At 41.5% G+C, this 10,861-nt stretch overlaps 1 protein-coding gene across 1 annotated transcript in view; it reads right to left on the reverse strand.

Annotated features, from left to right (window-relative positions):
• prox1a (prospero homeobox 1a) overlaps window positions 1-10,861 on the reverse strand; it is a 78,350-nt gene that overhangs the window by 65,405 nt on the left and 2,084 nt on the right. Inside the window, exons 2-4 of the mRNA XM_014019441.1 lie at window positions 8,665-9,081; window positions 7,443-8,036; window positions 5,242-6,459 (exon numbers count right to left, since the gene is read on the reverse strand). Coding sequence (XP_013874895.1) covers window positions 5,242-6,459; window positions 7,443-8,036; window positions 8,665-9,015 — 2,163 coding nt within the window. The 5' untranslated portion in view covers window positions 9,016-9,081. The remainder of the gene's footprint in view (window positions 1-5,241; window positions 6,460-7,442; window positions 8,037-8,664; window positions 9,082-10,861) is intronic.

Raw genomic sequence — 10,861 nt, forward strand, 5'->3', positions numbered from 1 at the left:
TGTGTGTGTGTGTGTGTGTGTGTGTGTGTGAATGGAAGGGGTGGATTGAGAGGCGAGGTGGGGGTGGATAAATTCATAAATGAATGGAGGACATCTGCTCAGCTCAATACAAAGGATTAAAGATACACAGACCTGAGTGTGTGTTGTGGGAGAGGGAGAGCCTTTCAGGTGAGCTGTGATCTGTGAAAAAGGCCTCAAGCTGCACTGAAGTGAAGCCACAGACAACAACAAAAAAAAAAAATACTCATCGATATCATGGAACTCAGACACATTGTACATCTTAAACTACAAACAGAGAAAGGTAATCTAAGAGAGAACGTGTGAAGGTTTCTGCAACACTGGCCTTTTTGAGGAATTGTGTGAAAATTAGGCTACGTTCACACTGCAGGCAAGAGCTGGCCCAATCCAGTTGTACCTTTTCTTTTTTTTTACCTAGTTGTGACCCATAGCAGATTTGTAATGACAATTTGAACGTGACAGATCCAAATTTTTTTTTTCAAATACAACCCAGGTCACTTTCATGTGATACGAAATGAGATGTTTTTCAAAGTCATTGCAGTCTGAACAGTTATGTTGTATCTCAGACTTTTACACATTGAAGCAGAAGAATACGGATCGACCCAAATATCGAGATTCTTGATATTATTAATACCAACGTCGTGCAGTTAAAAGCTCGGTACGCCACGCATCTTTAGCTACAGAACAGAAGTCCAGTTCCGTCTTTTTTTAAATCTGTTTTAGACTTGCCACGTCCTGAAAGACAGATTTACACCAACGTATGATACTAACAGTGGTGCATCAACATGTTGGATACTAGCATGATGAGATCGAAAGATGAGTCTTTTTCTCCTTTTAGTATATTGCAGAAGTGCAATTCTGTCCCAGAACAAAGATAAATAAAAATGTGACCACACACTTGATGGTTAATTGGCCATAAACGCTCAGAGTTTAGTGAGAGACCATTCAAATTTCTTGCATTTTCTCACAATATTGTGCCAACTATTCCACAGCAGTTGCGGCTCAGTGAGATACCATCTTCAGAGAGAATCTTTGGTGAGGTGGTATTCAGTGTTTATGTTTGAGTGTATGGACAGAGATTCTTTTTTTATATGGTTAAAAATGTTGTAGACAGGGATTAACTGATGTGATATTTGATTTAGATTATAATTTGCAAGACAGAACAATTCAGCTATCTTACCTAGAGGTGTAAAGGCTGGAAATGTTTGTCCAATCTAAACAAATTAAAAAGTAGCTTTCTTGAAGGAATGCATATCGACCACCACCTTGCATGCCAAAGTTTTAAACAATGATGCCATGCAATCTGTACTCGGGTTTGTGTTCTCAATGACTCTCGATTCCAACCACATCAGATTTTAGCTGAAAACTGACCAAGTTAGAGCCTTTTTTATGTTTGCTGGGGTGAATTAGCTGTTGTTTGGTGCTAACCTTCAGTGATAGATGATTACTTTAAAGTTTCATTAAAATCATTAGAGATGTCTTAGACAGACTAACACATGCTCACACAGATGATTGACTATTTATCAGAGTGGTTGGTAATGAAGGAGAAAATACAGTTTAATAATAAAAATGATACATCAAACCTATAAAGTGCTTTTTTAGGACACTTTAAAGAAGCTTGGTGGTGGTAAGCTACATTGTAGCCACAGCTGCCCTGGGGCAGACTGACAGAGGCGGGGCTGTCATGCACCGGTGCCACTGGACCCTCTGACCACCACCAGTAGGCAAGGTGGGTGCAGTGTCTTGCCCAAGGACAGAATGACTGAGATGTACGGAACAGGGGATGAAACCAGCGACCCACCAATTACAGGATGACTCCCCCAACCACTCAGCCTTTTACACTTTAGAAACTGTTACTATATATCAAACTGTTATGTTTGAACTTACATGATCTCATAAGTTACTTATAAGTTGCATATAATATTAACTAACATACAGAGCCTGTGAGGGGACATGGGGGGATTTTTTTTTTCTTTTGCGTTCCCACGCAATACTTTTGCGTTACGTCTCAATAGTTTTGCGTTACTTGGCAATAGTTTTGCGTTACCTCGCAATATTGTTTTGCGTTCCCACGCAAAAGTTTGATTTGTATATGAACTGAATTAAATCAGACTTTTATTTTGAAATATCAAGTTACCAAAACAGGATGTGTCGCCACAAGTTCAAGAAATTGACATTGATGTTGCGTGGCTGTACTGTGTTAAAATATCAGCATACGACATACTTCCATGCGTGGCTGTTGGATATATTCATGCTGAAGCTGAATTAAAGTAGTAGGCTAACGCGCTAATGGTAAACGAGAATTTGTTAAAAACCGGCAGGCACAACAGTGATAAACTACTTTTGCGAGGGAACACAAAATGTATTGCGAGGTAACGCAATACTTTTGCATGGGAACGCAAAAAGAAAAAAATCCCCATGTCTCCTCGCAGACTCCTACAAACAAGATACTTTCTCCTTTGTAAAAATAAAAAAAAATGTGGAATTAATTTGTTTCTTTTTCGTAGTTTTGAAGGGTTGTCCCCGTCTTTGAAATACTAATGTCCTCTTTCAAAGACAAGTTTTTTTGTCTTCTTCTGTGACGAATGAATGATAGGAGCATTTTGTTTGTGAATCGTCTGAGCAGGATCAAGAGCCGTGTCAAATATTTCTTGCTTTTAATTAAAGCAACATCTAAATTAGCTTTGAAGACGACACTGTGATCAGCTCCTCGCCGCAGCTGCAAGGAGTCCCTGTTTGTCGGGTTCAAAGTCTTGTTTTTCTTTTCACTTTGTTGTTCAAACGTGCCTGTTTGTGTGAGTCAGAGTCCATATGAAAGGTTAGGAATGAAAAGATAAACAGCTACCTGCAAACACCTGTCCACATGCGCACACCTGTGTGTGTGTGTGCGCGTTTGTGTGTGTGTGTGCGAACACAGCTGCCAAGCAACTGAGACTGAAGGACAGCAAATGAAAGTGAGTAGGAGTTGTTCCAAAACGGTATCAAGGAGGTGGGAGAGACAACAAGCTAAAAACGATAGAGGGAAAACTGTTTCCGTTAATACACTTCCCTTTATGTTTGCCCACACCACTGATGTGCACACATTTAGAATAAAGCTAAAGCTCCTCCGCCACGCTCTTTGTAATATGATTAGCTTTGAGCTCCTGTGAACAAGGTCTTACCTCAGACAAAATGAAATATGATTTGCTTTGAGCGTTTATGTACAAAGTCTTTGCGATGAAAGAGAACCTAACAGCACAAGAGTGTCTCAGACAGCGCAAACTGTGTGTGTGAGAGTGTGTGTGTGCGTACGTGATGAAGAGGGAACTCGCTGGCCTCCGCCCCCCTCCTCCCCGCACCTTTAAACAACACAACCTGCTGCACGCACTTAAAAGAGCTTGAGAGAGCAGCGTGCGACCTGTTTAATCTTCCCCCTCTTGCAAGACCCGGCGCGCCCTTTTCATCTTCCCCCACTAACCGAGGAAACAAGAGGCTCAGAGCAGGAACCAATTAATGCAGATTAATTGATAATAAAGACTTTGTGTCACTTTGCCTCCTGCTGCCGCTGCCTCGAAGGCGGCTCGGTGTTTGACTGTATGAAAAATGTGACTCTTGGGCAGCAGAACATTCTGAATATTCAGAGTATTTGGCTCCGCTTCTCACGTTAGCGTGTAAAAATAGTAGCTTTATTATTTTTATAGTGTAACATATTGTGATGCAGCCGGAATGTGGAGGTGAATTTTTTTAGGATATGTTAAATTAATTTTCTTACACAAATATCTATTTACGTCTGTGTAGTACTTCATGTTGTCATCTTTTCACGTGAAGCTTAAAAATAAAAATTTGATTGAACTTCATTTTCACAAGAGTTTAAAAAGAGTTTTAAATTATTTTAAAATTCATTTCTGGTTTGAGATAGAAAAGGTGCCGAAGGTTTTTTTTTTTTTTTTTTTTTTTTTTTTTTTTTTTTTTTAGAAAATTTAGCCTTTTCGATTTAAAACCAAAAAAGAAAAAAAATTAAAATATTTTAGTTCACAGAAAAGCATGCATATTTCTGGATTTTTTTTTTTTTTGTAAAACTCAGTTTAGTTTCAATTTTGCAAGTTTTGCCATGATTCAAATATGAGTCGTTTAAACAGTGTAACGCTTAGGTGTAAGGTCTGTTAATGAATCGAAATTGTTCAATCTGCTTTTTTTAAAGGATAAGAGAGTAACTAAAACAGTACTAAGGTTTAAGCTTAGGATATATTTTGTTTGACCAGTGCTCCTCAATATTTTTAATATCACTGCAGTGTGGGACTAGAGTGCCAAATAAAAGCTTTGAGTAGGGTGAGTAGGTGTTGTAATAGGGGTGGGGGTTATAACCTGTTTTTTTATGCATCACAATGTGGGCATGGACAGTCTGTTTAAAAGCAGTTTAAAATATGTCAATCAATTATCAGTTTTTTGTTAATAATGAAGAGGAACACAATAAGTGGTACGCTGACAGAAACACAACAGAAACACATTAACAAGGCTGACGAAGACATGCAAACAATACGACAACTTCTGGATTGAAAGCTGGTGTTTGAAAGAGTTTTATCTTCTATGAAGTTAAAGGGGAAAATGACGTTGAGAAAAGCATGCTGTATGCAAGCTGTGTACGTTTCCATCTGAAAGAGGAAGAAAAAAAAAGGTAGTAGCTGCTCTTGTCCACCAGAAAACCATCAAGTGACATCAGCTTCCTCCTAACTTAGAAAAGGTGAAGCAAATCACAGCTTATTACAACTTTTATTGTGAAGGATTAGCATTCAGTGGTTGACTATGTTACTATGATTTGCACTTTGGAGCTATGATCAAAATTGCAGAAACAAAGAAGAAACAGGGTAACAAGATCCATTGTCACATATTGTTACGTCAGGTTTTGTTGCTGTTTTAGTTCTCAAAATTTTGTTTGAATAGGAAGTATAATCCGCAGTGTGGTTGCAAAACAGTTTTCCTTTTAGGTCTGAGAGATTTTTATGCTCAGGACTTTGATGTGGGACTGTGAATGCATCGACAGTTGTGTTATAATCGCATCACAAATCTCTGAATTGTAATTGAATCATGAGGTGCTTAAAAATTACTAACCCTCGTGATTTAGTTTTTTATAGTGCCTTCAAATTCAAGACACACGCACGCATGCACGCACACACACACACACACACACACACACACACACAATGTTGCCCGCATAGATTTTAAACCTTGCCGTGATAAGGATACAGTGCTGCCTGAGTAGGGCGATATGTCAGCCATGTCCTGCAGATCTCCACACTCGGACTTGATGAGGGACAGCGACAGGCCCTCTGGCCCATGTTGGCTTGGAGAAGTCTGCCTGTGGTGATGGTGACCCATGTGGCCTCCTCCGAGGGCCGCCATTTTGGTTCTGAGGCTGACGGTTTCGCGGGTTATGTCCATGGCGTCAGGGGAGGATCGACTGTGGTCCTTTGGCCCTGGAGGGTAGACGGCACCGCCCCCGTGCGACCCCAACGGGCTTTGAAAGGGGTAACCCATTAGGGGGAGAGGGAATGGGTGGCGAAACGACGGAGGGCTAAACCCAAGCGAAGCTGTGAGGGGTGATGGGTGGAGGGAGGGATGGTGAGGAGGGGGAGGGGGAGGAAGAGAGGGGTTTGCGTTCTCCACTCCACTCCCCACACTTTTCCGCACCACCAGTGGGAGGGCCTCTGTTTGATCGTTGGGTGTCGGCACGCCACTCAGTCTGCTGGTCAGACCGCTGAATGAATCCAGCGGGCTTGGAACAATGACGTCCCCGAAGCAGTGCAGCCTCTGGTTGGTGGAATGGTAGTTAGGCGTGGGACTGCTTTCACTGTTCAGACCGAGGGCCAGGTTACCGCCACCGAATCGGGACTCTGGGGTAAGAGGGGGGAGTGGGCCAAAAGGTGGAGGACAGGAAGAGGATGAGTTGGAGGAAGAGGAAGGTGCAGCAGGTGTGCTGCTGTGGCAGCCATGATGATGACTGGAGGTCTGTTTGGGCGGCGAGGAGAAACCCTTAACCACTGTGTCGACAACCTGTGACACAGCACAATTCAGCTCCTGCTTTAGAGTTTCAGCCAACTGCCTTCCCCCTCCTCCCGCCTCTCTCCTCTTCATCACCCTCTCCCCATTCCTCTCCTCTTCCTCTCTGCTGTCCACATCCTCCTCCATTTCCCCGTCTATCAAGGCCTGCTCACGGAGGAGCGCACGGGCTCGGTCCAGGAACAGCCCAGGGTCCAGATCGGACAGATCATTGTGGTTGTGCCGCCCTCTGTCTCTGTGCCTCTCCTCTAGCCCATCAGAGCGAATACTGTCCTCTGACAAGTTTCCATCTTCCTCTCTATCACCACCTCGGTCCGCCTCTCCATTCACCCCGTTTTCCTCCTCCTCCTCGGTTTCTGAGTCGTAGATCTGGTAAAACTTCTCTTGAAGTTGACGCAGCTGTTTCTGAACAAAGGAGAGAAAAGGCAACATAAGGAGAATCATAGTGCAACTTTTGGTCATCTGTTAACACAAATATACTTTGGATATCTTGTGACTATTGTGAGGGAGATTGCTAAATAACCCAAGGGCACTAGGATTATTTTTTAGTAAGAACTACCATTTGATGCAGTTTTTTTCTGGTGTTTTGTATCATAAAGAACACCTTCACTAGCTGCGTTTCCATTGACCATGAAAATGCGCACATTAGAATTTAAAAAAATTAATTTGCTCAATGGAAACACATCAGTTTCGAAAAAAATAGTTTTTCGACAAAATGTTTTTGCGTTAGGAAGAGGTGGTTTTTCGGCCGTATGGAAATTGGTGTATTTCACAAAACTGCAATGGAAACACTTTTTTTTGCAACACGGGAGTCACGTGATCAAGAACCGGCTGTTTCTACTGGCGAAAAAGACGACGAAGAAGAAGATAACAGGAATCACCGAAGTAGTAAAAGAAAGTAGTAAATTCACCAACTACAATTTCCCAAAAACACAGCATACGTAGCCACTCCCAAGTCTAAGGGGCTTGTCGCTGGAAAGCCTCAAGAAGACGTCGACGTCTCCTCTGATGATAAGCGCTAGTGTCATGGTAGCAATATGCTATGTGTTTACATCCATTGCCGCCATGTTTATAATGAATTATCGCAAGAACAAACGTATTTACGCATTGACTTTAATAGCGTTTCTTACTTAATGGAAACACCACAATTGCGAAACTGTGTTTTTCGACATTAACAGAATATTGACAAAGTTTTGCTCACATTTGCAATAGAAATGCAGCTACTGTTTCCATGTTAGAATCTAAAGAATTAAAGATTCTTCTCAAGGATGCATGTTGCCAAAATAATTGTTGAAACAAAGCTTTTTGTAATTTTTTCGTAGTTGCCAAATAATACTTAACGTGGCAGATTGTGCTCGTAAATTCCACCACAAAAGGCAGGTTATTACCTGCATGTCTTCCAGCTGTAGTTTAAGCTGCCGTCTTTCCTCCTGTCGCTGCTCCTGCCTGGAACAAACCAGCTGGGTGAAGCTGTGTTGCTGCTGAGGCAGACGCTGCTTTCTTTTATTCTCCCTGTAGACCTCGCCAACACTAACCATGCCGCCTCGCGAACCCGACGAGCTCAGCAGGGACGAAGGGCAGTCGCCGCGCCGGCTGGTGGCATGACTTCCATCGTCTCTTCTGTGGTCATTGCTGCTGTTCTCGTTCTCCCGGTTGCTCTCTTGGTTGTGGTCGCCACCATTCGGCCGGACCAGCGGAGAGTGACTCATGCCGCGGATGATGTTCTCCACGCGGGCTCTCTTCGCTTGGAGGTGCTCGTCCGACAGCCTGTCCAAGTCAAAGGAGGACAGGGACAGAGGTTGCGAGGGGGCGTGCGAGATGTGGTTTGAGGGAGGTGGTGGCCGTCCAAAGGTGGAGGAGGAAGACTGAGGAGGAAGAGGAGGCCCAGGAGAAAGGCAGTCGGATGGGCTGTCGCGGGATGAATTGCTGCAAGCGTCCTCAGCCTGGATCTCAGAACCTCCGCTAGATAGAGCGCCACTTCCCTGTGCCGAAGAACAAAAACACAAACTTCGTAAACTGGTAAAGAACTCAATCAGTTCAAAAGCTTCTCAAATTAAAAGAAAAATTGACTTTAAGTCCAGATGTTTTTGATTCAGCTTGTACTATTTTACAATATGCTAAAGTTGGGAACTAGTTGGCGAACTGCATTCACAAGAGAGTTGCAGAGTCTATTTTATCACTTGAATTTTGACCATGTTCAAAAAATTTTGCGCCAATTTTTTCCCCCTCCAAATAGGTTTAAGGATAAAGTCTTGAACCAATTGCAAGGGTGATTTCTGAGGCTAATGTTCAGGTCTAAAAACTGGTTAAAATCTGCCTATCTTCATTTCCAAGCTGCTGTCCAAAGGGGTACAAAGCAGGCTATGTTCTAAATGCTCCCAACAATAAGCCGAGATAATCTCACACAACTCTCTGGTCAATTAGTCACAAACACTCACCCATTTTCTTGCAATTTTAAGTCACCAACTAGTCTTCAACAGTTGTAGCCCATTAAAATACTACTTTTAGGAACATCATGCCCTAAATGACTGATAATCTACACCAGTTTATATTCTGTTTGCCTGAATGAAAATGCTTCTTAATGTTAACTTTCTTTATGTGTGTTTGTACCTGGAAGCCTGAATCATTACCCCCATTCTTTCCCATGCTGTTCTTTAATAACTGGGAGATAATGGTAGCACCAGGAAAGGGCATTATCACATCTTCATACGAGTTGGCCCTTTTCAGCAGCTTCCTCAGGACATTGGATTTCTCCCCATCACCGTTGGGCCCCCCGTGGCTGTGACTGACCAACGAGCAGTCTCCCTCCTGGTCGGGGCCGTGCGACTGGTTCATGCTGTCCAAAAGGCTCTCCCTGGCGCGGGCGAATATCGCACTGCCCACAGTCCTTTTCACCCCGATGTCAACACGCCTGCGCTTGGTCTGTCTGGTTAGGAGGGTCGTGCTGTCATGATCAGGCATCACGCAGGGCAGCTAAACAGGCATGACCAAGGGGCCTCAGAGGTACACTCACAGTGAGAGAATTACCTTCAATGAAAAGAAAAACAAACAAACACAAACTGATCAGTTTGGTTATATTTAATAAATTATGGCTGCAAAACACAAACCTAACGTAAAATGTCTTCGTGGTTAACTTGAAAAGAAGTCTATTATCGATCCACGTAACAAAACCAACAGACAGAAGAGCTTTGCATTTCTTTTTTGACCAAAAGCCAAGGGAACCACAGCGAGAAGCAGACCGATTTTTTAAATAGTTCAAGGAGATCGTCCCACAGAGAAGAAACACCTGTCTGTAATAACCAAAATAATTTCCCCATTTCCTCTGCGTCCCCGTGAGGTCTACCCTTGATTTCTGCGTCTTGCGAGGAGCCTCTCTCATTGTCAGAGGTATTTCCCGCTGCTCCAAAGACTAAAATAAAAGTTTTGTATTTTTTCATTTGACATCTAATGCTGCTTTTTTTTACCCCATCTTTTTTTAGGAAACAACACACTTTAATGAATTTCACAGATGTCATTTTGAAATAAAAACACAAGCCCAAATGTTATCACTAACTGTCACCAGACTCTTAACTGGGTCAAATGTCTCCGACATTATTGATTAGATCTTTTCCAGTAAAAATCTCCACAATATACTAGCTTGGTAGTGTGAGATAAAAGAAAATATTACAAACAAAAAAACATTTATTTTTATCTCTCAGCACACACAACAAATGATTCTACTTGAGGAAGAAACAAGAATAAGAGTCATGAAGGTGAGGTTTGTCGTCTGGTTCCGCCTCAACTGCTCTCATTTACACCAGAAACTGAAACTGATCTATTATTTAATTTTAGGAAAAGATGTCAGAATTGACTTTTATTTTAACAGATGTGGATTTTTTTTAAATGGGCAAAATAGAAGAGTTAATGGGTTGGATTAAACTCCATTTTTTAAAATGCAGATATTAAAAGTTTTTGCCACAGTTCAACTAACAGATTTTGCAACAGGTTGCAATTAATTTAAGCTAATATACAAGAATGTAAATACCATTTTAAATTAAATAAATAATCTAAATAAAAAAAGAGGAAGAAAAACAAAGGTTTCAGCTGTATTTACTGCAACAGATTTTATAATTTCAATTACCTAAGCAAGGCAATTGTTACATTTTAAATTACTGGTGGAAATTAAACACAGAGACGCTGATAAAATCTCACCTGCAGCTGGACTGAATTGATTCAAATCATTTTAAAATGAGTAAAAACGCTTCAGTAGAGCTGTATTTTTGTAAAACATCAGGAAACAAAGTTAAAAAAAATCCAAAATAGTTTTTAGAATCTTACATTTTGCTTTGCATAGAGATTTTTTTTGAGAATGAACGTGAAATTATTTTTCAAGTTTCTTACTTTTAGCCTAAATTTAGAGCTTTATCAGTCGCAGGTGTAGTTTATGCAACAATTTATTTCACTTTTCATGAAGCAGCTCTTTACAGTAAAAAAAAAACATTTTAGTGAACTAACTAGAACGCTAACGCCATCTTTTATTGTCACAAATTTGTATACCTGCTTAAAAGACTGACTCCATTTCCACTTTTTAAATCCCCACAACCATCATTTAACAAAACGTCACGACACAGCTCCTCTGCAGCTGGACTGTGTTGACTGGCATCGTTTTAAAAAATGAGTGAAAACATTTTCAGTGGAGCCGCAGTCTGGTAAAATGTCAGTGCTCTCTTCAGGAAGCAAAGTTCAAAAACTCTCCTGGATTTTATTAGCGGATTGGTGCATGTTAATGCTCACTGCCACACACACACACACACACACACACACACAC

Source organism: Austrofundulus limnaeus, unplaced genomic scaffold (genome assembly GCF_001266775.1).
Source record: "Austrofundulus limnaeus strain Quisiro unplaced genomic scaffold, Austrofundulus_limnaeus-1.0 Scaffold221, whole genome shotgun sequence".
NCBI classification, from domain to species: Eukaryota; Metazoa; Chordata; class Actinopteri; order Cyprinodontiformes; family Rivulidae; genus Austrofundulus; species Austrofundulus limnaeus.